General features: G+C 38.3%; 1 protein-coding gene across 1 annotated transcript; it reads left to right on the top strand.

Annotated features, from left to right (window-relative positions):
* Positions 1–572: 572 nt before the first annotated feature.
* On the top strand, positions 573–7,963 carry LOC306754439 (protein NLRC3-like; the record flags this gene model as incomplete). The annotated part of the gene is made up of 6 exons (XM_079238458.1): positions 573–795; positions 1,146–2,895; positions 3,489–3,665; positions 4,429–4,605; positions 7,266–7,312; positions 7,428–7,963. The coding sequence occupies 6 exons, from the start codon at positions 573–575 to the stop codon at positions 7,961–7,963; spliced, it is 2,910 nt and encodes a 969-aa protein (XP_079094584.1).
* Between the last annotated feature and the right edge of the window lie 18,448 nt (positions 7,964–26,411).

Raw genomic sequence — 26,411 nt, 5'->3', positions numbered from 1 at the left:
TATGTTTTATAATATAATTATTTTCTTTTTCATTCATCGTTTTCTACTTTGTTTATTTAGGAACCTTGAAACTACTAAAGAAGTTGGCATCAAACCTGGAAAGAAGGTTTATTGGGAAAAAGCGTAAAGATGGAAGTGAAGTTAAAAGCATACATCCTAACCAGACAGACACAGAACACATCATGAGGGGCATCAGTGTTAGTGAGGTCACTGATTGTGAGAAATGTGAACGGATCACAGCAAATTCCTTGAAACGAATAACTGCAATCTCTGACATCCTAAAAGATGAAAACAAAAAAAAAATCAGAACTGTACTGACTGTTGGAGAGGGTGGCGTTGGGAAATCCTTTTGTGTGCAGGAATTCATAAGATCATGGGCTGAAACTGACAGTAAAAGATCATTCTTCAGCTCCTTATGGGGAAAAGCTAAAAATAATGTAGAACTTGTGTTTCCACTAAATTTCTCAGAGCTTAACTTGATTGAAAAGAAAAAAGTTAGTTTGGTGGGACTTCTTTGTAAGTTTTTCAAAGACATGAAAAAACTCGGTGTGTCAAATTATGAGGAATCCAACATGGTGTTTGTCTTGGATGGACTGGATTCATACCAACATCCTCTGGACTTTTCCAACACTGAGATCTTGGCTGACATCAGACAGGAAGCATCAGTGGATGTACTATTGACAAACCTCATCAAAGGAGACCTGCTTCCTTCAGCCAAAGTCTGGATAACCTCCCGACCCTCAGCTGCTAAACAGCTGCCTGATGCCAGTGTTGACAGGGTGACAGAGATACGAGGTAAGCTTAGAGCTGATTATAACAAGAGATTTAATCAATTATTTTGACAATGAATTATAGAAATTCAAACAATGACAAAGAAAGAAATGAAAAACCTGCAAGACGTTTTTTTTTGTTTAGCTTCCAACAACATATATGATAAAAATGTTGAAGTGTATTTCCCAAAAAAAGCACAGTGATGACAGAAAAATAAATTGAATTAAGTACCTTTCTGATCCTATTTCCTTAAATAAAAATAACTTTCATCCACTCAGGAACACACAGAATTATGACCCACTTATATGTGAAAGATATATATTGGTATATTTATTTCCAAAATAACTTATTTTGATGTTTTATCCTTTTTCCAGTGAAGCCTGATATTGAAAGTCGAGAAAACCTCAAACGTCAACTGATGAAGCGGTTTACCCGAGTGTCTGAAGGGACTGACCGGGAGAAAACTTCTGCCCTTCTTAATGAGATCTACACAGACCTCTACATCATAGAGGGGGTGGGAGGAGAGGTTATGGATCAGCATGAATGCAAACAGAGTCAAGACTCAAAGTTCAAACCAGCACAAAAAGAAACACAAATTAAATACAGTGACATCTTCAAGCCTGAGTCTGACAATAAACCAGTTAAAACAGTGCTGACGCTTGGAATGGCAGGTATAGGAAAATCATTTGCCTCAATGAAGTACATGCTGGACTGGGCCGAAGGAAAAGCAAATGAAAACATTTACTTCACATTTCCGCTTCCTTTCCGAGAGCTCAATCTGAGACAAAAAGAAGAACACACTTTTGAGGAGCTTCTTCATCTCTTCTTTCCAGCAATGAAAACCTCAGAAATAACTGACTACGACAAATACAATATTCTGATTGTTCTGGATGGCTTTGATGAATGTCGCCTAGATCTAGAGTTCAATAAAAAAAATATTTGCAGGGATGTGACAATCTCAACCTCAGTTAGTGTTCTGCTGGAAAATCTGATCCTGGGAAACCTGCTTCCTAAGGCACAGATCTGGATCACCTCGCGACCTGCAGCGTCCAACAACATTCCGCCTACAAAAGTCGCTCGGGTTACAGAAGTGCGAGGATTCAATGATGAGCAAAAAGAGGAATATTTCAGGAAAAGATTCAGTAATAAGAATCTGGCTGAAAAAATCCTGTCACATGTGAAGAAATCCAAAAGTCTTTATCTCATGTGCCACATCCCTGTTTTCTGTTGGATCGCCTCAAAGGTTCTGGAGGACTTTGTGGACCAGGGACAAGACGAGGGGCTGCCGAAGACGCTGACTGACATGTACGCACACTTCCTCCTCATGCAGCGGAGACAGACTTCAGCGAAATTCAGTCAAGAAGAAGCAGGTGGGAGTAATGATGAAACAATTCTGTCTTTGGGAAAACTGGCTTTTGAGGAGCTAGAGAAAGGAAACCTTTTCACTGAAGAGGAACTGAATAAGTACGGTATTGATGTCACAAAAGCTGCAGTCTACTCTGGGTTGTTTACAGAGATCAAACGAGAAGACCAAGAGCTGCATGAGCAGAAGCTGTTCAGCTTTGTTCATATGACCATTCAAGAGTTCCTAGCTGCTTTCCACGTCCAACGCACATTTAATGACAAAGGTGAAAATCTGCTCACTAAAGCAGACCTACCTGCATCAGACTTCTACAAAACAGCAGTGGACAAAGCTTTGGACAACAAGCATGGAAACTGGGATATGTTTCTACGCTTTCTGCTCGGTCTCTCTCTGGAGTCTAATCAGGATCTGCTGCATGGACTGCTGGAAAAGACCAAAAATTATCAGGAGATCAACAAGGAAACTGCTCAGTACATAAAAGATAAGATCAAAGAAGACAACAGTGACCCAGACAAACACCCCAATCTGTTCCACTGTCTGACTGAACTGAACGATCACTCTCTTGTTGAGGAAATCAAAACGTACCTTCAGTCAGAAAAAAAACCTTTTGAAAGGTTCAAGAACTCAGATTGGTCAGCTCTGACTTTTGTGTTGTTGACATCAGATGAAAATCTTGATGTGTTTGATCTAAAGAAGTTCCTGAAGTTGGAGAAAGTTCTCCTTGGGATGCTGCCAGTGGTCAAAGTCTCAAAGACAGCTTTGTAAGTTCTGTGCAATGTACTTTATGTGAAGGTTGTATACTGTCACTGTTCATGAGTGAATTCTTCCCAAACACTGTATCTTCCTTCCATAGTTTAAAATATGAACTTTAGGTTAATTGGTTATTGTAAATTGACTCTGTGAGTGAATTTGAGTGGTTGTGTTGTTTGTCTCACTGTTAGCACCCAGTGAGCTCGTGCACCATTTAGGTTGTATCCTACTGGATTACAACGGCGATAGGCTCAAGTACTTCAAGATCAGTAATTACAAGTGGGTTTAGGAAATAAACAAGTGGCTAGACGGATGTTTATGACTTTAGTCTTTATCAGAGTAACATCTTAATTGGGTAAAATAGAATAGAATATTGTAGCCATGTAAAAATATTCAATGTAGTGTGAGGAAATCACTATTCCTTTGTTTTTTGTTTTTTTTTCCAATTTATTGATATCCAAGACAAACTCTTTGGCAACCAAAGGATCACTTTATGTGCTAAGTTAATAACGATAGAAATTACACATATGCTATACTGGATGTGACTTGCTACCTTTCCAATCAACATGTCCAGCAGCATCTCTGATCACGCACATCTTCACAGGCTGAGTTGGTGTGACCTCACTGAAGCATCTTGCAATGGTCTGACATCCTCAGTCCTCAGCAATGCATCTTCAAATGTAACAATGCTGGACCTGAGTCATAATGACCTGCTGGACTCAGGTGTGAACCATCTTGCTGAAGGACTAAAGAGTCTGCACTGTAAACTGACTATTCTCAAGTAAGTGTACCTTTGTGTTGCTGCATATTTTATACAGTACTCAGCAAATGCAACACCATCAGTACGACTTGATATAGTTCTGCTTAGATTGAGCAAAAACATTTTAGAGAATAAAAGAAGCAAACAAACAAAAGAAAACAACAAAAAACTTGTTGAGAAAATGAAGCAGTTTGAGTATTTAACCCTTAATTTAAGGCAGTTTGTTGTTTCAGATTTCTGGTTTCTTTTTCATGCTGGAAGATTAAGAAACCATGCTCCATGTATTCATTGAAGTTTTGAAGATTGCAGTCAAATAATTAATGCCAATACTTATCTGATAAAACCTGCCTACTATTATCATCAAAACATGAATAAATTAAGCACGCCAGCTTTACAAATATGAAACAATATCTTTAACAAAGGTAATGCATGGTGGTATGGTGCTTGGTGATAAGCATTGTTGTTTCACTGCAAGGTTCTTCCTTTGAGTTTGCATTTTCTTCCTTTGCATCGATGTATTTTCTGGCTAATCAGACTTCCTCCCAAAAACATGCATGTAAGGTTAATATGTGATTCTAACTGGAATGTTTGGGAGTTTTTCTCTGTATTACTGACCTATTTATGGCTGGTGTTCTCTAGGTTTTTCTACCGCTTGCTACCATGCATTGTTTTTCCAAATCATATAACAAAGCATCGATATGTAGACATTATTCATAAGCTGTGGTAATCTAAAGTACATTAGATTTTTCTTTTTGTAAATGTGTCCGTTTTCTTTGCTCTACAGGTTGTCAGGTTGTCAGGTGACTGAGAAAGGTTGCTTACATCTGGCCACAGCTTTTCAGTCCAATGCAGCCTGCCCCCTTAAACACCTGGATCTGAGTTACAATCACCCAGGAGACAAAGGAGTGCAGATGCTCTCTGCAATAGCTGACAATCCAAATATGAAGCTACAGGAAGTGCGGTATGTTGCCCTTTTTTTTTGCTAAGTATACGATGGCTTTGAGAGAGGATTCACTTTTCTTTGTGTTTTTTTTTTTTTTTTTGAAAAACATACAAATGCAATTTAGGAGGATTTATGAATTCAGTGCTTGACTAGCGCTATTCTGTTAATCTATAATGTACATTTAAAACCAAATCAAAAGGCGAACATGCCAGAACTTGCCAAATTATTATTTTCCATCTGTTGTCCACTGACCAGAATTAAAAAAAAATAAATAAATAAATAAAAAGGGCACATAAAACCTCTTGTACAGTGGTACAGAACTAATCTTATCTGTGATAATGAAGGTGCCTGGTCTTACTTTAAATGGTTCTTTGATGCTGCTCTCAGCAAACCCCTCTTAGAAAATAATAAATAATACAAAATATTCCTAGTACTTAAGAGCTGAGACTTTTAACTCTACATCTGACTGGGAGGTATACAGGGCATTTAGAAACAAGTGCACACGGTCCATAAGCGGAGATAAAACTAGCTACTTCAAACATGAGCTACTTATAAATTGTTGGCTCCTCAAGGTACGTTTACAGATGGCCCAGAACAAGAAAAGAAAAAGTCCAAATATGGTCAAGCAGAGGGGACCTGAAGGACCAAACAAAGTGTCCAGGAAACATGACCAAGGTGGACTATGATCAAGAGGATGTGACAGCAGACTGGGTTCAGGACAGGGACTAGAACTCTGGAAGGTGGCAGGAAGGCTGTGACAGAGTGGCCAACGAGGTAAGGACCACAAGGAAAGACACCCAAAAACCCTAGGGTGAAGGAGCAGGAACAGTGACAAGCCATCGGAAACTCTGGTGGCGGCAATCCCCTCTGGAACATGAGCAAGGGCATCCACAGGTGACATAGACCACTGGACAGGACCTGAACACTGGCAACTACACAGGAGGTGTGAGCTGGTGCACAGGAGATGATGGTGCAAGGCAAGGCTTCCCGGAGTACTGCCTCTGCCTGGACACCAACGCCAACTAAGCTGAGGCCAATAAGCCTGTTGTCCTCAAAGGTATCCAGATTACCAATCAAAAGGCGACATCACAGGGCAGAGGCATGGTTTGGCTCCAAATCCAGACCCAGCAGCATGCCTAAAAGCTGACTGGACATGATGCAGCAATAGCCTGCTGGGTTGCTTGGTGGCCAGTTCATTCTGTCACGGTTGATCATGGTGCACGACCCAAAGGCAGGTTAAAAAAAAATAAAGCAGGAGGCGGGCAGAATTCAAGAACAATGTTTAATCCACACTGAAAACACACCAGGAAACATGACGAGATGGGATCAAAACTTGACTTAACCAGACTTAAGGTGCCATGATGTGACATGATGTGACATGATGCGATGTAACATGGAAAGCAATCTCAACAGAAATGACATTGGCAAAGATCTGAACTGAAACTATGTTGTGTATATACACATAGAGAAAACTAACAAAACACAGGTGGAGGGAATAAGCAAAATAAAAGCAGGTGAACATATGAACAGGAAGTGCAAAGCTACACAGAATGCATGAGGGAAGAAAACTATAAAATGTAACAAACTAAAAAAGGCAAAACTACAAATCCCATAACAGAACCCCGACACTGTGACACGTTGGAACCTATGCACGTCTCTGAGATCAGTGTTGTGAATTCTAATGAACAATTTAACCAGCACCTCACCTACTTTATATACATTACCCATCACGCATTGCGTACTCTTGCATAATAAATTGGCAATGCAACGTCCTGCTCTGAAATGGCAATGGGAAGTGAAAGGAGAAAGGCTGCAGGCACAGCATGTGCATCACATGCTTTGTGTGCTCATAATTACTTCAGGAATATTACTTACTGTCTGCAGAAGATTCAGAAGTAAAAATCTAACATTTCAAAGCAAGCTATATCTGTCTGTACTTACAAAGTTAGATAGTCAGCTTCATAGACTTCTAATTTGCCAACAGCTCCAAATAACCCAGATCACACCGCCTGCAGCCTTCAGTGGCACAACATCCTGGCAACATGTTGGTTAGTTACAGGCTTCTCAAATTCAGGTTTCATTCTCAGTTAGTAACCCTTTAAAAGCAGACCCAAACCTTCCCAAAAATGGGGAGAAAAATAGTCTTTTTTTATGTAAAGCGTTTATCTAGTCCTTTCAAGGGTTAGAAAAATAATAAAAAATATTTTATGCCTATTTTTGATGTATTTCTTTAATTTATTTTATTAACTTAACTGAACATTAAATTAAAAATTAAAGACTTAACTAGTCTTTAAACTAGTCTAAGCTAAAAACCATGACCAAAGACTGGTGCAGAGCTGAACATCAAACTCTGCACTAGTCTGCTAATAAGCCATTGACTTGCAGATATTCAGGTTGCAGATTGGAACTGACAGATGTCTTCACTGGCTATTTAGTGCAAAAGCAGTGTTGAAGGATTTTTTTTTCTAAATCCTGAGGCTTATTTGCCAAAACCCCCCCAAAAAAACTGATGGTAAAAATGCAACTTTGAAAAGATTCATGCACAACATTGATGCTCTCATATTCACAAATGTTCATTCCTGGTACAAGCTGTTGTGATGAAGGCAGTTTACAAAATAAGGAAACAGACACTTGAAAATACAAAGTAATTAACAATAATTTGGTTTTGTTTTGTGAAGTTGGGACCATGGAGGAGCACATCGGATGAAACCAGGGCTGAAGAAGTGTAAATCTTTTTCTTTTATCCAATATTTGTGAAACATTTATAATCAAACTTGTGTCACGCTAAGCTTTTCATAATCATAAATAATTTAATTACATTAATTACTGCTGTTTTGCAGATGGTGTAGATCTGAAGCTCGATGAAAACACGGCAAGCAAACGACTTGTTCTATCTGAAACGAAAAGACAAGCAAAAACTTTTAACAAGGTGACGGAGAAGGTTGCAAGACCTGAAACTAAAGAGAGGTTTAAGAGAAGCCAGGTATTTTGCAGTGAAGGCCTGGAGGGCATTTGCTACTGGGAGGTGGAGTGGGAAGGAAAGGTTGGAATTGCTGTGTCATATCAAGAAGTGGGCAGAGAATGGGACAGGGATAGTGGCCTGGGCGTCAATGAGATGTCCTGGAATCTGATCTGCTCCAAGTCTGGATCTACTGCCCAGCATGGGAGGACATCGGTCAAAAATAACAATTCTCCATGTAAAAAAATAGGAGTACTCATGGATGGCGAAAGTGGAACTCTGAGTTATTACAATGTATCATCTTCAGGGCAACTGAGTCTCATACACACCTTTGATGCAGAATTCACAGATCTGCTCTACCCTGCCTTCTGGTTCCAGAGGGGCTCTATAACTCTGTGTGACCTGCAACAGGCTTAGGGTGATTCTCAATTCTCCCCACTCCCCCTTCCACTTAGCCCTATCCCTCCATCATGTGGGGGGAAGGGGTATCCCAATTCTCCTTTGGCTAAGGGGGAAGGATGAGGGCTACACACCCTTCAAAGTGAAGATTTTCCAGGACCACACTTCATTGAAGAAGGGGTAGAAGCATACGGCTGCCAATTACTCGTTACTGTACAGTGCGTTCACCGGCAACATGTCTACCAATGCTGAAAAAGAGGTTTACAAATTTCAGTATTTTCAGCATTAAAATACAATTAAATTAAATTAAATTTATTTTACGATCGTATGTTCTGCTCTGTGAAAGTTTGCTACAGTTAGCACAAGAGGCTAGCATTTGCTGAACTGCTGGTTTGATATATAAATGCATAAAACCACTGTCGCTGTTTTCTTTTAGTGAATATCATCTATATGTTGTAGCATTTCCTTTACTTTTGTGCACAGTGCTAAATTGTATCATATGTTTTAACCAGGGACACCAGAACACACGAGGGCACTTATCCGCTACAGAACAGAAAAAGAGAAGTTTATTGTTTATGTTCCTGTTCTTTTACTAATTTCTGTTAAAAAGCCTCTATTAAGTTATAATTACATAGAGAAGTTACATGTGCAATTCCCATGTTGTGAATACAATGCCTGCAAAACAACGTTCAAGGGACAGTAGTTCCCGTTTATGCAGTTTACACAGCATTAAAATTTTTAAACAATTACTACTACAGTCTGTATTTATATCTGCATTTAAAAAAGAAAAAATAATAAAGCAATGCATATGTATCTCATAGACAACTTGTAGCTGACCCTTGGAATGCATTGGGCTAATGAAAACAAACAAAAAATTTCCAATTTTGATACAGAACATTAAAAAAAAAGTTGTGGTTGGAAGGAAAGGTGACTGGCCAACAAGCAGACAAAAAATGAGAGATATACCGATTGCCCAGACAACAGAAAGTAGCACGGCTGACGACAACGACCTCTTGGAATACAATCACTCGTTGCCTCTGTTTGCTTAGCAGCTAGAGTGCCGCAGCTTGATGACGTCGTCACGGTGTAGTGGTGTCCCATTTCTTAGGGGAACATTTTCACCACTTGACACTTACCTCTCCACTGGGGTGGCAAGGGCTAGGGCTAGGGCTAGGGCTAGGGCTAGGGCTAGGGGAAGGGGTAAAAGATCGAGTTGAGACTTAGCCTTAATGTTCCACATGATCACAACAGTAGATGGAAGTAAACATTGTTTAGTTTGTTTGTATTTTTTTTTAGTAAGTTTTCTTTTCATACCATGAAATGGGACAAAAATATATTTACCTTCATATCTTTATGTTTTAAATCCATATTAATGTTATAGACTGATCATTTTAATTTTAAACCACAAAGAAAAACAAAACAGATGACTGTAAAGGGCTGTTAACCACATATTACTTATATGATTTATTTTAAAGTGTTGTCAAAAATGTGTACGCTTAATTACTTAGTGATAAATGTGCCTTTTACAATCATGTTTGTTAAATTTTAGGTAAATACGCACTCAAATCCTCAAATCATCCACTAAAAATGCAAACTTTAAAAGCATGAAGAATTGTTTTTATTACCTATTTTAAAACTTTTGCATGATGTTTTTTTTTTTTTTTTTTTTTTTTAACAAAGACACTACTTGAATTGTATACAAATTGTTTCTTTATAATAAGCCTGACACAAAAAAATTGGTTTAATGTCATCAGGAAAACCTTGGTCAGATTAACAGTAGCTTTTATTGTTTTTGTCAAAACAAATCTTCAGTTGTAAATATAAAAACCTTGTTTCTTTAAATGAAATGTTTCTTTAAAGTGTTGACACCTGTCTAGGTATTTAGTGGACACAAGGCAGAAATTGTCTCTTCAACTCAACCATGGATAAGTGTCAAGAAAATGCATGGATACACATGAAAACTCGCCATTTGATTGTTTGCAAAAGTATATAATAAAAACTAAAACTTTTGTTGAACATAAGTGTGGTGGTTGTGTGTATGATGAAGTGTGCTTGTGTATAAGGAGGAATTTGAGTGCAGATGGAGGGGAAGGTAGGGGGTGTGTATGTGTGTAGGGTGGAGTGTGTGATGGGGCATGTTTGTGAATAAAGGGGGGGGGTACGTAAGTTGGGGTAGGGGAGTGTGTGATGGGCGTGCATGTGAATAAAATGGAAGTATGTAAGTGGGGGTGGGGTATGGGGTGTCTAAAGCGGGGTGTGTGGGGATGTGTAGAGGTGGAGGGATGGGGTGGAGGGTGTGGGCATGTAAAGGGGGCAGTGTATGGGTGGAGGTGGAGGGGTGGGTTGGGGTGTGCATGTGTGTGTGTGTGTGTGTGTGTGTGGTGTGTGTGTGTGTATGTAAAGGGGGGAGTGTCTTAATGGGGGTTGAGTAGAGGTGCATGATGAGGAGTGTGAGAGTGTGTTAAGGGGGAGTTTGTGAGGGTTGCCTTGGGCCTCTTGCGGCCCTCGGGCCCATGCTCTGTCTGCCCTGGGTGGCAGGGCCGGCCTTTGCTGGTCCGGGCCCGATGGGGCCTGTTTCCCCTGACTGTGTGGGACTCTGGCTGGGGCCCCCCTCTGCCACCTCCTGGGTGGGTGCATGGCTGGCTCTGGAGCAGGGCAGTTTGGGTCTGTGCTTGAGGGTGGCTGCCGGGTGCCGGGGTCCTCCTGGTCTGCCTCTTGCCTTTCTGTAGGTGGGCCGGGGTCACATTGACATGATCACTCTTCTCCAAGCATGTCCCACTCTGTATGTTCTGCATGTGACACAGTCACCAAGTCGTCCTGCAGGTTTATTCACTCACAGCAAGTAGCTTTCTTTCTGTGTTTCTGGTTTATAGTTAACTTGTTAGTTCATGGTTCTCCTGACAGTTGATGGCTCATCCTCCCGCATTGGGGACATGAATCTTATGTGTATATGTATGTGTGTGTGTATCTGTATGTATATGTCTATAAAGGCAGGTGTGTATGTAGGTTTTGCTCTCTCTTTCTCTTCATCGCTCTCTCTCTCTACAAAATTTTTTCTCTTCTTTTCGATTCTCTTTCTGTTCCTCTTGTATCACCTCCTGTCCGGTCCACCAGTACAAACTCTGTAATACAAATAATTATGCAAAAAAAAAAAAAAAAAAAATAGAAAAATAAGATAAGAATATCAAGGGGATCATTATATCGACGAAGTTCTTTTTGAAAATTTGCACAGCAGAATACAGCTTCCAGACCATCATTCTGCTTGCTTAAATGCTAAACAAGAAAAAAAAAAACAGTAAGTTAATGTTGTACAGTTATAAAGGAGAGTTTTAAATCTAAAGCTTGCTTAAATGTATTTCTGTCTTCTGTGGATAAATCAATCACATCACAAACTGCTTCTAAATGAACAGTATTTTGCTCATAAAGTTTTGTTTATGCACCAATAGTGTCATAGACCTGTTAGTATGTTATTATGAAAACTCGCTAAAATACCATATGTTTATTTTCTATTTTAATCAAAAAAAAACAAAAGAACAAAAAACAAACCCAAAATGGCCTGTATCTTTCTGAAAAAGCTTTTAAACACCACAGGTTTCTCATTTTGACATAATAATGTTTCTTCAGATGCCAGCAGCAGCTTTAGGAAATGCAAAGGCGATGTAAGCTGTTTGGTTCACATCTCTCACCTTGGAGAAGTTGTGTCAGTAATATGATAAATTACAGAATAAAAATACATATGTATTGAAAGCATGATATATGATTTGTTTAAGCCGAATCTAAGCATACACTCAACCAGAACATAATCCACCCTACACACAGAAATAAGTGACATTGCCATCCGTTCTTTTAAGTCTCTTGTTGCCAAGCAGCTTGATTCCACATGAAAACCTTGTTAAAATCTGGAAGATGGTGATGATTTACATCAGCAGGCATATCAGAAATAGTTTAACAGTTCAAAAGGAGCTGCAATGGCCTGCTGATTAGGTAAGCTGCGCTCAACTGACTGAACCTCAGATGTATTTTGAATGAATGAAAATGAGGGCTTTCACCACCTCACAGCTCTTCCATCCAGCCTGGAAGGACAAAGTAAATTAGATTCTCATAACTGCAGCTTTGCAGGTATCAAACGTGTGTGTGCGTGCACAGCATATGGTTCAAAGTGCCATGCTACTTGATACTTTGGCTAACAGAACATGGTTTGAACTTGCCTGTAGTAATGTGTGAGCTGTTCTGTGTGTCAGTAAGAGTGTGTGTGTATATTCCAGATGTCATTTAATCCATCCGTCCTCAGGTTGCGCATCCACTCCGCTTCTCATAGTCCACTCACATTGCAAATTCCTGCACCTTCCCAGGGTCTGGGGGACCCAGGGTGCATGGCTGCAGGGTGTTACCATGGAGAGGGGTGATGGGGTCATCTCCCTTTGGTACGTCAGTGATTAGATGAGAACTGATGGGGTACGATAGGCACAGATTACAAAGACAAGAGCCAGAGAGAGAACATTAAGGGGATCATACTTTTCAAATGAGCACACACACACACACACACACACACACACACACACACACACACACACACATATTGGCATATCTGTTTTTATAAGACTTTCCCTGAATAATACTGCCAGATCACAGCCTTTAGACATGAAGCTTCTTGTTGATGCATCCTTTAGAAGCAAAAACATCTTCAATCTAAAGGTCAGTGGCTGACCTTTACAGAGTACACATACACCATGTCATCCAGCGAGTCTTCAGTATATTTTTATATTTGACATGTTAAAAACCTGAAAAATGTTTCTTCTTAAAATTAGGCATCTGAATAATTAATTAATCAATTCAACACAAAAAGAGCAGTTTTATTAGTCATAACTGAAGGCATGAGGATAAAATGTGTGTGTCAGAGAAACGAAATGCTTGATATTGGATAGTGAGAAAGTCAACCTTGTCTCTTTTCACCACTTCTTTATGTGTATTTATACCATGAGTGATACTTCAAAATGCTCACCCATCAAACTTGATGTAAACTGGTAAAGGTTAACATCAGGGGGCTCACCGCCAGCTGTCATCTATTCACAACTTGTGAAGGAGAACTGTAAGCATGTCAGAGGACAGCCCCTTCAAAATAGTCATGGTTTAGATTATCATCTTGTCTCACAGCACCATCCACTTTCAGAATCTAAAGATGATCTAGATCTGTGCTAAACTTAGGAAGGACAGATGCCAGGAGAAGTGCTGCCACATGCACTGGCTGGAATAAATCATTTAGGAGAATCTGGACATTAAACACAAGTTAATATATTGATGAAATATAAAAGAATAATAAACTGATTTAACTGTCCACATCTGACAGGAAGCCTGTCTGTCTTGATGCACTGCAAACCCCACTGTGTTACTGAGATGGATGAGCGGCCCAACTGGATCTCTTCCACTGGTGAGTTTTTACAGACCCAGAATATAAAAAACAATGATTGATTCATTATAAAAACTGCATCTGCTCCGCTCATCCCTCTCACGTCTCTCACACTCCTCGTCCTCTTCATTCTTTGTCTTCTTTTCTCTGCAGATTTACGGTGGAGGTGATCACTCAGCCAACATGTGTTTCCACGTTTCGCTCTCTGTTTCGTGAGGAACACATTGCAAGTACACACAGCAGTGACCTTTTATTTATAATCCACAATTGGTCTGTTCTTTCTCTACCTGCACACACACACACACACACACACACACACACACACACACACACGTGAACATTCACCGGTTGAGAGACAGAGTGCAGACAGCTGGAGTGGACAAAAGAGATGAAGAGTGTTGAAGGATATATGACCAGTCCTGTCACAGCAAACCACACATAAACACACTCCTATAAACACATGTGCACACCACTAGATGGGAAAAAAGAAAAAAAGGGAAAATGTGCTGCACCACTGGAAATATTTCAGATTTGTCTTTAGCACAAAAGAAGAATTTGGAGATTAATTGTACATGAGAATAATTTCCAGCATTTCCAGTATGTTTTGTAGAGGAATTTTACATGATAAATATAACATTTAGCAACTTTTGAAGTTTCTTTGCCAGCTTCAGCAGCTAAACTTGATTTCTTTTATCATGGTGTGAAACCAGGGAGTCTGCTTAGTGGAAACAATTGAGTTTTGTGGACACTGGTTTGCTCTAAGCGTTCCAGTACATCCATACAGGTTTTAGATCTGTGCCATCACTTTGTCCACTTTGTATAGATTTGTAAACAATACTTTTGGGTCAGGAAATCATGCACATGGCTTCTTCTTAATCCATAACACAGAAATCTGTGTATAGAGTTGACAAAACAAAGGGAGTAATTCATAAACTGAGAGAATGGATTGGTACAACTTCTCCTTTTTCAGGGCCACATGGTGACTCGTTCTGAGCTCAGTTGCTAAACTACATGTCTATCTTTTAGATCTTTGAAAACTGAATCGAAGAGGAACGTTTAACTGTTCATAGATATTAATTATTTATGACATACAAGTGAAGTTAAATACCAGTCCAGTGAAGGTGAAATGAACCCTTCATAGAGAAATCGTTGAAATACATTGAAATGAGAAATTTTAACCTAAAATTGTCCTTCTGGTATGTACCAAGACCTTCATTCTGTTGTTACATTTTTTAAAAATTGTTTTATGCAGAAATTGAAAGAAAACAAAGTGATCAAAATTAGTCACTTGCCTGATAAAGGGTTAAGTGTATAGGCGGTTTATTACTGGTTTGTAGAATTAAGATGTTGGAAAAAGTTACTGCAAATTTGCATTAATTCATTGTCATATAGTACAAAATAGATGGAAGATAATGTCAAAATGGTTTCTGTGATAATTATCTGTTAAAATATTTATAGAAATGTTGAATAAATGAGAGTGAAATACTAGAAAAACTAATATGTTCTTAAACAACGCAAGACAAATGTTTACTCTTAGGGAAGTTTTATTTGGAGAATAAGATTGTGATACATCCTTACATCCTCTGGGCCGTGTTAATAATGCTTTTTCTTTACATTCCTGGTTCTTCTGATTCTTTTTGTTGTGACTGAGTTCATTAAACACTGATATTTATCACATGTGGCCAAAACTGATCACTTACAAACTGACCCATGTGGATGTCTCTAGGGTCTGGATGTAGTGTACAGTCCTGCCAAAGACAGGAAACCCTCTAAAAGTCTCACGCTAAAGTTATGTCTCCATCACTGAGAGGAAGAATGTTGAAGAAAGACATATGCGCTGCGATTTCTCTAAACAGCACAACTTTGCAGTGAAAAGTCTAATGAGCTTTGGACCCATTTGGTCCCATTATGTTGTCATGAGCAAATTTAGATAAAACCAGATGTCAAATTATGAGTCACATTTTTATATGCAGAGATTCTAAATCACAACAGCCCTGAAAAGTTGACAAGGTTATCATAATGCAATATTCTTGAAGTTCTAAAAGGACTTTAAGAGGTGTGTTTCAGCAGAACTGTAGACTGTTTCTTTTCGCTAATGACCTTTTTCGTAACACATTTCAGTGAACTTGACTGTCATTGCAATTAATATTTGGATTTTAAAGCAGTCTTAATTACATGAGAAAATACCCTGTCGCCAGAGTAAAACATTGTGGCTTTACACTTTATGAGAGTATACACATGTGCCTTTAATGTTTGCAAGACCAAAGAAACCACTGTCACTCCCACTTTGTCACCTAGTGGTGCTTAGTGGGGAACAAACTATTTTAAAGGCTATTTTCTAAGTCAAGCCAAAATCTTTGAATAACCCCAATTAAATGGCTGACCCTAACCAGTTTTCTGGCACATTTTGTCTCATTTAGAAAATTTTCATGTGATGTTTTACAACTTTACATAGACATGCCAAAATGTTTGGGTTAGGGTAAAAGTGCAGGGTAGCTTATCTGCACTTCACAGCGTAAACTGTGCACTTAGATGCAGAAATCGCAAACATTTTTTTTGAACGCCTTTACGCATTTGCTCTCCTTTATATATCTACACAAACTCAATTAATAATTTTGCTAATATACCTGCAGCTGTATTTCTCAAAAAAAAAAAAAAAAAAACCCACAAAAAACAGAACTTGGGCAGGTGGGAATGACTGTTTCATAAGACCTTATCACCATGTCAGGAGTGCTCAAGTCCGGGCTTTGAGAACTTCTAGATGCATCCCTTCTCCAACACACCTGAATGAAATGGCTGAATTCCCTCATCCGCATGTTTTCAGTTTGATAACAGCCTGGTAACCGATAATTCATTTTATTCAGGTGTGTTGGAGAAGGAATGCATCTAAAAGTTGTAGGATAGTAGATCTCGAGGTCCGGACTTGAAACCACTGTTCTAGGTACTGCACTTTCAGTTTAACAATGCTGACTTGTTTGCTGGTTTATAAAGTACTGCTGGATGTTGTTGGAAAGTTTTCTCTGGGAAACATTTATTTCACAGATCCTTTGTTCCCAGAAAAGTTAAAGTCATGGTGTCTCACTCTAGAGAGCAGGTTGGACACGATTACATTTAATGTAATAAATCTTATTTTCCGTTTCCACATGGGCAGAAAATGGGAGGCGTAGCTAGTTTCACCATTAAATGCTTGAAAAAAAAAAAACTAGACTGAATATTAAAAAGTCAACTAACTGTGACTTTTTATTAAGTAATTAATAAGTAATTGCTTGATAATTATGTTGGCAATGAGGGGTCACATGTGCAGTCTCATGTTAGCCCCCCCCCCCAGTTGTAGGAAACTTTGTGAGATATTGAACTTTAATCCATCACTGCTGTTTTCAGGATGAGTTTGTTTTATTTGGATCCTGTCTGATTCCAGATTAAGCCAAGACCAAGTCAAGAGAGAGAAAAGGAAACTCCATTTTGTGTCAACATAAAGAACAAAACAATTTGAGGGTTCTTAAAAGGATTTCAAACATGATATCTAACAGTCATTTTATACTGAATTATCATCTCATTTTTTGATTCTGAGCCAATGCTTTAAGCTTATCTGTATTACCCTTTGGCCAAAATGTGAGTCAGAAACAAAACATGTCAGACAAAGCCAAAATAAAACTGGTCAGAGACAAAAACACGTCCATATCTATATGTTTCATATCCTGTAGCCGAACAGATTAATATGTGTTTTGTTGTGTTTTTTTTCTCTTTTTGGATGAGCACGTTTCAGAGTTTCTCCCTGTTTGCATGATATGTGGACACTCAGGACTTTTGGGTTTGATTTCCAGTAAAAAAAAATGGGGGTTTGGGCCTACCCCAAACCCCCATTTAGCCCTCATTCAATACAGGGACCTATTTTCTGCACATTAAAGAAATCACTTCCTCCAAAACTGTTTTGATAAACTGATGTTTGTTCCAACAATGTGCGTAATCCAAGTACCTTAACACATGCATAAAGCATGCATGTGTGCACGCACACGTGCATGGAGTAGTGTTGATTACCCATGTCTAAACACAGCGCGTTCGTTGAGGGTCGCCTGCAGCCTGCAGGTAAAGAGTAATTGGTTCCAGATTTTGTGAAAACCTGTGTTTGTGTGTGTCTGCTTGGGTAAAAAATGGTCAAAAGGGCATCTGCAGTTAACACAGAATGCAGTCTAATAGTGACCTGAAACAAAAACAAGTACCTTTAATTTATCCTGACTTTCTCAGTTTATCATAAAGCTTGTTCTCTTTACTTCCTGTCTTGTGATCTCATCCTTCTTTCCTTCTGTTTGCATTTCCAGAGTTACTTGTTTCTCTCTTTTTTTTTTTTTTTTTTTTTTAATAAAGAAAAGGAACTTCATGACACAAATGTACATTTTTCTTGTTTTTGTGACCATCATGTATCTTTGTATTCCCTCCTGTACTTTAACCTCTGTGTATATCCATATGGAACATGACTTACTCCTCAAATTATAGCTCCCACAGTCAGTTTAGTAAACATGATCCAACATAAAACCAAATTAAAACTTTCTCTGTGATAATCTCCTGCCATGCTTCGTCAAACTACGGTGAACCGCATCACTTGGGGACTCATATTTGACTTGACCCAGACTTTACTGGGCTCCTTATGTTAAACTGTGACCCTCAAGCCTGTGGATACACACGTGTCAAAACACCATTCATCACCTCTGAAACCACTGCTATTCCCCAAGCATTGTCCAAATTTCTTTTCATCCCTTTCGGCTACCCTCACCTGCTTTCTCTTCTCTCCTCATGGCTTCTTTTTTTTGGTTTTTATGTTATTTTTCCTTCATGAACCTCTTTGGATCCTCAAACTGAAATGACTAGCCTTAAACCTATTTACTTATTCATTTATGTAACTAAACTTTCTTTTGGCTCCACATAAATCCTTTGTTAAATTTTAATTGGCTCTCCCAGAATCTTTAAATCATTTGTGGGATATGCCTCCATTCACTGTCTGTTGTTTATCTAGGAAAATAACTAATTTATTGATTAAGCACAGGCCATTGGTGCAGCAGGAAAAATAAAAATAAAAATAAAGAAAAGACCCCGGATGCAAATACATGATTAATGATAAAAAAGAAAACCTGCGACTTGGCATCTTTCCATTCCCAGCAACTGTCTTCTGCTGTTTTCTTCAAGTTGTTACAGTAAGTTTTATGTTGTATACCCTCATTTCCCTTCAGTTTCGTTTCACTGTCTCTCCCTTCTGATCCTCATCTGCTGGAAAAAGATGGATGATGGTGCGATAAATCAGATGAAGTGAAACAGTGAGGAAGAAGAGTGTTGAAGGTCAGTACTTTTGGTGCCCTGCTTTACATCCCTCCCTCTGGGATGTGCAGATTCTATATGTCATCACCAGTAATTTCTTTCATTCCCATCCTGTGTCTATGTTTGCATTTAGGCCCTTCTGTAATATTTCTTTGTACAGTTCCCTGTTGTGGATCTTATTGTAACTGGTTGGTACAGGACTTGACATCTGCAGTCTCAGCGAAATCTGATTCCAGAAATGAACAGTTTGGTTCAATTAGAAACTTATAAAATAAAAAGTTTATTCATACTGAGTTTATGCCAGTAAATGAAATGTGTGGTCAGGTCAAAATCTGAAAATAAGGACATAGCAAAAAGATATTTAAATGTTTTGAGCCAAAGTGGAAAACAGGCCTATTGGAATATTTCCTCAGCTTTCCTGGTGGTGTAAGATATGTTTTTTTTTTTTAATCAGTACTGGACATGTCATTGGAAAGTCTTTAAAGAAATGCTATAACTTTCCAGCCTTAAAATTCTGTTCTTCAGACCCATTTTAATGGCACGGTGAAGTTTATTCCTGACAACAAAAAAACACAAGAGAACAAATGACAAAAAAGTTAGAGAGAAACTGGCAGAGCAAGGACTTTTGCTGACTTGTGTGAGCTCAGAGACGAGACAGGCAACAAGATGGATGCAAAACTAGTTTTCATTTGGGGGCAACCACATTATGAAAGTTCAGTCGGAAAGCTTTAGAATTACTTGAAAAGTTTCAGTTTCGAGTCTTTGATTTTTTTTCTTTTTGTTTTTGCTTTGATAAATCACAAGATCCCCAACAGATGAAAAAAATTCTCACAGCAAAAAGTGAGGGATGAAAACGTGATGTAGAAAGTTGAGTTTTCAGACATTATTTTTACAGTGTTGTCATTCTGCTTAACCAAGAAATAACTACAAAATGGAACAACTGGTCACTATATCATCACAGAGAGACTGTTTTATTCAACTTACTGTGAAGTTTGCATTTGGAGGTCAGAGAGTTTGAGTTTGAGAGTTGAGGCCACACAATCTAAAGAACTGTTTCACTCTTTGTGTTGTTTGAGCTTAAAAAGTGAGGGGTTCTGACAAAACCTCATGACTTGTATTAAAACAGATATTGTTACATCACATCAAAATACCATTTCTCCAGAAAACTGGCCACCCACTTAACAAAACACATAAGACATATTGGACACATAATCAAACATCTGAGTAATTTACATGACTTTGAAAGCTGGGTGGTACAAAAAACATGCAGATCTGGTCTTGAGTTTCCTGTTTCACGAGTACTTCACCTTCTGCCATGTAACCAGGCTAGAATGGAAGCTGTATGGGCTTTTAGAGGGGATTTGAAAGATTGGCAGACTGTAAATCATCCTGCTGGGATGTAATTGAAAGTGAGTATAACTGGAAACACAACCGAAATTTGGTACACTGAAGTTATTATAAGAAACTAGTAGCTCAGCTTCTTTTGTTCATTCATTTTAGGTAAAATGTTCACTTTTCATTTCAGAGAGAAAGCAGGTTTCCTGGCTCGAAGGCTGAAAACAATTCCCAGGAAAACCACTGTACATAGCATAACTAAGAAAACAAAATGCCATTTTAGAAAACGTATCTATGTAACTGATGAGTTTAGTCAGAGTGATGCAGTATGAAGAAGCAAGTGATGCTGCTCTTACAGTTTCCACAACAAACTACAATGGTCTGGGTTGATGTGAGGAGTTGCACTGTCGTTATGTGACGAGTTATATTGTTTATCAACACAAGAATCCGCAGGAAACATATGTAAGATGTGAAGAGTCCATACTTCAAAATGAGACTGATCATAATAGCTGAGGTTAACAGAATGATTAATTTATTCTAAACCAAAAACTCTTCTGCTGTTAATGATTGTCTATATTGGAATAAGGCAAAATGATAAAATACCAGAATTATCCTGGAAACAACAACTCTGCTGTGCATTTTGTAAAAAAAAAACAAAAAAAACAAAAAAAAAAAACCCCAAAAAACCCTATTCTACTTTGCCTTTTTTTTTTAATTTTTTATTTTTTTTAATCTAGCAGTGTAACTCTATAGTTTGAACTTTGCACATCCAGTTCTTTAAAATCTAGCATATCAGAGTGGATTCATGCTGTCAGTAATCCATTGACAGGGTGGCAAAAACTGAATGATTTACCAAGAATTATTTAGAAAATAAATAGCCTGAATAAGATGGATTTCACTGCAACGCTATAGGACAATACAGTTATGTCTTTACTTTTTAAAGCTCTTTACATTAATGTGAACCAACTTTACTAAAAACTAAATTCATACAACTGTTCATCAATAAACAGTCAGAATCAGAAATCAGTAGACAATAGTTAAATGATGGAAAACAGGTTCATAGATTTAGTTAAAAACTGACCACTAAACACCTGGAAATGCAAGAAAAATGGGGCAGCTGCAGATTTATGTCAGACACAAGTTATTTGCCTTGTGGGGTGTAGATCAGCTGAACTAATCATTGATTCGATATGTAGGACTAAATTTCCACAAAACGGCTCCTAAAGCCTTTACAACCCCCCTCAGGACAGACATAGAAACCCAGGAAAAGGTTTCTGAATGTGTGATTGATGCCTAAAGTGTTCAGACATACACTGTAAATCACTCCCACTCACTGTAGGACATACCTGAAGGCTCAAGGGTGCAGAAGTACTGCTGACAGTGGGGTTGTAGGTGAGACTGCATTTGGAGTGCATAGTACAGTATATGCCTTTAGGTACAGGAAAAGGTCAGGTACTTTCTGTAATGTCTTAAAAGAAGTGGAAAAAAACCTGGTTTGATTCTTGTGAGTGATATGATGATTGAAGGATCATAATGAATGGCAGTCAATAGAGTTCACTGGACTTATAAAAAGAACTGTGAGACTATTTTTCTTCTCTTGAACAAAAAATAAACACTTTGGGAGGATTTTGCCCTTCTGTGATGTTTTGTATATATGAATGCTGGTAAGAACTTAAAGACAAATAGCAGCTGAGCTCAGAAAGGTGCATACCAGCTTTGACATCTCTGACACCCAGAGCTTTGGGACATACCCATTTGACCTATAAACATGATGGGACTCTATTTGAAAACCACAAAAGCCAGAGGAGATGGTGGAAAAAATGTAGTTTAATTTAGATGCATGAGCAGGAACCTTTCTGCTGATGCAAATGGTTGACTGACTTTGTGGGACATGCTTGTCTGAACTTCCCAGCCCGGCTTTTGAACAGAAAACTGGAGAGATGTGTTGGAGATGTCTGTTCATTGGGAGAAATGGCACCTGTTTTATGTAGCGCCAAGAAAGAAAGAAAATGTACACACTCATTAAAAACTGTTGCTAAATAATAAAAAATAATAATTTGAAATACTTTAATCATATTGTTTTAAGAACAGAAAACAAGACCCATGTTTTAACACTATTTTAGCTTCAAAATCGAGTGATGCAAAAATATCAAAATCAGAAGTTACGTTGAAATTAATATGCAGAACAACACAGTCTTGTTGATGTCATGGGGGGGTCATGTGTTGTTGAGTTACTGGTTATCCTGACTGTATTTCTTCTACTGAGGCCAAAATTTAGCAGAAAACAGTTAAATCGCGAGTTTATCAGCTGTCTTTTGATGTGTGTACAAAAGTTTATTTTGTAATTATTTTATAACCCTTGCATCATAAATATATCATGATATACTATTCCTTTAGTGTACAAGAAACAGTTAAGAGGATGCTTTGTAGAAATAACGGGTATGCATTAGAAAGTATCTGGAACGCACATAAAAAATAAGACTTATACTGTCATTTCTCAACTGCACTTCATCTTTTTTTTTTTAACCTAAAGTTCAAAATCAAACAGTAATGCAAAGAAACAGGGTCACAGAGATTAACATGCCTTTATTAAAATTTCCAAAAGATGTCCTTAATAAAATTTGCATGAACATGGGAGTATTTCTTCTTTAAGGGTTGGGTTTCCTGCCAACTCTTTCAGAAAATACATTACACTGATCCACACTGATCCCCTTTAACTCATGATCTCATGCAACACATGTGTGGTTTCACTTCCCAAGCCTTACATAATGTACTGTATGAAACACATCAGCATCGTTATGGTACACTAACAACTATCATTTCCTTCTTAAATACTGATGCTCGTGTTTTTAAAATAGATTCAAGAATGCTTTGTTAGACCCTTTAAATGCTTTTCATAATATTCATTATTAGTTTCTTCAGAAGTTAAATTTGGAACTTTTTAACTAAACTATACGTTTTCAAGGGCTGTTTTAGTTTTTTATAAACAAAGCTATAGCTCGTGTTGGGTTTATGACAAATGTGTCAGTGGTCTTGTATTGGCTGTGATCGTGGTGACTTAGGCAGCTTTCTGTGAAGTTATTTGAAGTTACTATTATATTACATTTTATGCCTGTTTTGTAAAAGTCAGTACAAAAGAAACAAATTATGATTCTTCTGTAGCAGTGTGACTTTATGGTTTGCTAAACTTTTTCACTAAAGAGAAATCAATAAGCTACATTTTTTTCCCACTGGGAATAAATAAATTTAAATGACCAACAAAAATCAAATGCAAAAAACATCTAGCTGTGGGGTTATGATGTAACTTCTCAGCAGTTGCCATGTCAGTCCGAGCTCTCATGGTGGTTCTGGATTTTCCCTTTAGAGTTCTGCCATGGGAAACTTTACTGTGACAACAGACTCCCTGTAGAGCGAACCAAATCATGAGGTTGTGTTCCAGCTATGGTATGTGTAAGCATTAGCATGTGCAGTAGCGTGTGTTTGCCATCCACACAGACACCCACCCCCCCCCCACACACACACACACACACCCACCCCCACACACACACACACACACACACACACACACACACACACCCACCCCCACACACACACACACACACACACACACACACACACACACACACACACGCACACACACACACACACACACACACACACACACACAAACACGACTCTAGTCTGGATCATTTTTAACATGCATTCTTAACATGATTTGTGCATCATTTGCAAGTTCCTACAAGAATTCAGGGTGAGAATCAGTTTGCACCTCTGATGCTACCATGATGTTTAATCTTCATGAACACAGTGTGGATCTCCGAATGTGTGTTTGTGTGTGAGCTTGACGGATTGCCTCCTTGGCGGAGAGATTTGTCACTCAGCAGGGGAGAGCATGGTTAAAACATGCATACACACCAAACAAAGATGGGTTCAGTTGTGAGGGGGATGAGAGACAGAAGGGAATGAAAAGTGTGTTGCTGCAGGTTATGGATGGCACCCTCTCTGAGGATGATTGCCTGTGCTTGTAACATAACATGAAAGGTCGAGTGTCTTTGGACTGAAAGAGTGTGTGAGAACCATGTGTGCATGTGAATGTGTCTCTGTGTGGTTTGTAATGTGTGCTGACAGTATTGTGTGGCTGAGTGGCAGGATTAAATGCTGCTTGATGACTGGCAGGAATTTTGCATCCAAGTTTTTTTTGTTTTTGTTTTTTTTAATGGAGATTCTAAAGTTTTGATAAATAACAACGTTTTAGGATTAAAAGGGTGTCCAGAGAGTTTTATTTCTCTCTGTTTACTTCATGATCAGCCTCTTTTTAATCTTGCTGAAGGATAAGTATGAAATTAGATTTTGGAAATAATCTGGATCAGTGCCTGGATTAAGAAAGCATTTAGCACACTCTCAGTTTGAAAATCTGGGAGGAATTATTCCTCATGAGCTAACAACTTCTAAAAACAATGCTGGACTTAGCAATATTTTTTACCACTGAAAACAACTCATACATTTAAAGACAAATGTTAGTATTTTCTCCAGAATCATATTTTTGTTGAGGCATCATGTATGACTTGCACAATGTTTCCACAGCTGATCAACTAAACCCCTCAGAAATTGTGTCTAACTTGTTTTGTAGCTGCGTTTCTAACATTACTATTATCAAAAAGCCCCTTTTTTGTTCTGTTTCAACCTTTCTGGTATTTTATCCTTTTCATTTCTTTTAAGCAGCTAGTGATGACTGAACTGTACGAAATATCTAGAAGTCAACTTGGGACCCATATTTTTAAAATGGATTTTGTGTGTAAATTACTGTTAAGAAAACTTTTGATTGCACATATGTTGAGCAAAAGCCATGTGTAAAGTCTCTTACTATGTATTTAAGGTATAAAGCTGTGTAAACCGGAGAGCCAGTTTGTAGATAATGCTCATTTAGAGTTATAATTCTGATCACACTTCTTTTTAAACACAGAATTATTCCCACTGACTGCATCGTAAACACACTTCTCTTTTGGAGAAGACACATGCACAGCCGCACATATGCATGTGCATGATGTCACGATGGCTCCAGGTGGTTTAATCCAACCTGTGATTTGACTCCTAAGTCAATCAAGTGTTATAAACAACCTCAAATCATTGCATGAGGTCATCAGTAAGCGCAAGAAAAAATACACACATTCACAGAGATCTGAGGAGTGACGGAGAGAGAAAGAGAGAGCGAGAGAGAGAGATAGGACTGGGTATGAAAAAGACCAAACATGGTCTGATCATCACCAAAGCCGACCAAAGGAATTTTATACCTTAAAGAGACTGAGGAGGTAAGGAGGTTTAGTTAAGGGCCAAAGAGGATGAGAGTACTGAGGACATTTATGTGCACAGACAAGAGAATGAGTGCTTGATGTGGCCTGAGAGGCACAAGGAGTTGCTTTGAAGTGTAATATAATTCCAGTGAGATCAAAGATGAATGAAAAACTTTAAAACAGAACTTGATGTCTTTATGGGTAAAATACAAAAGGATATCATATGAAGCGAGTGTATCATGCATGAATGAGGAAACACAGGATACGTGTGTGTAAGCTTTTGAGTCAACTTAAATTTTACTACATGTTAAACAAAGAAAAGACCAAATAAGAAAAAAAATCCCAAAATAACTGATCAAACACTTGAGATTTTAAACCAGTGTTGTTGCTTGAACTTTTTTTAAAAAAAAAAAAAGAAAGAAAGAAAGAAAGAAAGAAACCTACTCTTCAGGAAGCCAAACTAAACTGGTAGCTGAAGACCAAAGTCTAACAATCACTGAGCCAAAGAAAGCCAGATATTGTTTTCTGAAGAGCTAGCATTTCAGATTGCAGCTCTAAAGCAGTTAGCTGATGAAAATTACTCTCAAAGTCCACAAAATGAAAGAGCAGAAACATCCGTACTGCTCTGTTTAGTTTCAGTTTTCTTAACAGCTATAAATTCTCAATATCGGTAGAAAGAGGCTTTTCTGCCTCCTGGTGGATATTCAACACTACTTTAAATAACATTGTTCAGTTTATCTCCATTTTAATCTGCCTGTTTTCCTTCTCTTCTTCCTCCTTTTTCCTGCTTTTGTGTGGGAAATTTATCACTGAATTAACAGCAAAAAAGCAGATCATGATCTATGGTTCACTCTTCACACAGTGCAGCACAAGAAACATGTACAATCCCAGTAAATTATGGTGCTGGAATTCGTCTGCGGAGGCGCACACATGTGCAACATTAATTTGCTCTGCATTATGTTTTTATTCATGACATTCCAGATAGTCGAGTCAAAAGGCAGACACACCAATAATCACTGTTTAATCATTAATGACCATCTCATATCTGCTGCATGAGGATTTTTAAAAGGACTATTCTTATGTAAATTCCAACAATTAATTCATACATGCGAGTGCGGCTGTT

The sequence above is a fragment of the Telmatherina bonti genome (genome assembly GCF_933228915.1).
Source record: "Telmatherina bonti genome assembly, chromosome: 4".
In the NCBI taxonomy this organism is placed as follows: Eukaryota; Metazoa; Chordata; class Actinopteri; order Atheriniformes; family Telmatherinidae; genus Telmatherina; species Telmatherina bonti.
The sequence above is the reverse complement of the archived record's forward strand: the minus strand, read 5'-3'. Positions and strand labels throughout refer to the sequence as shown.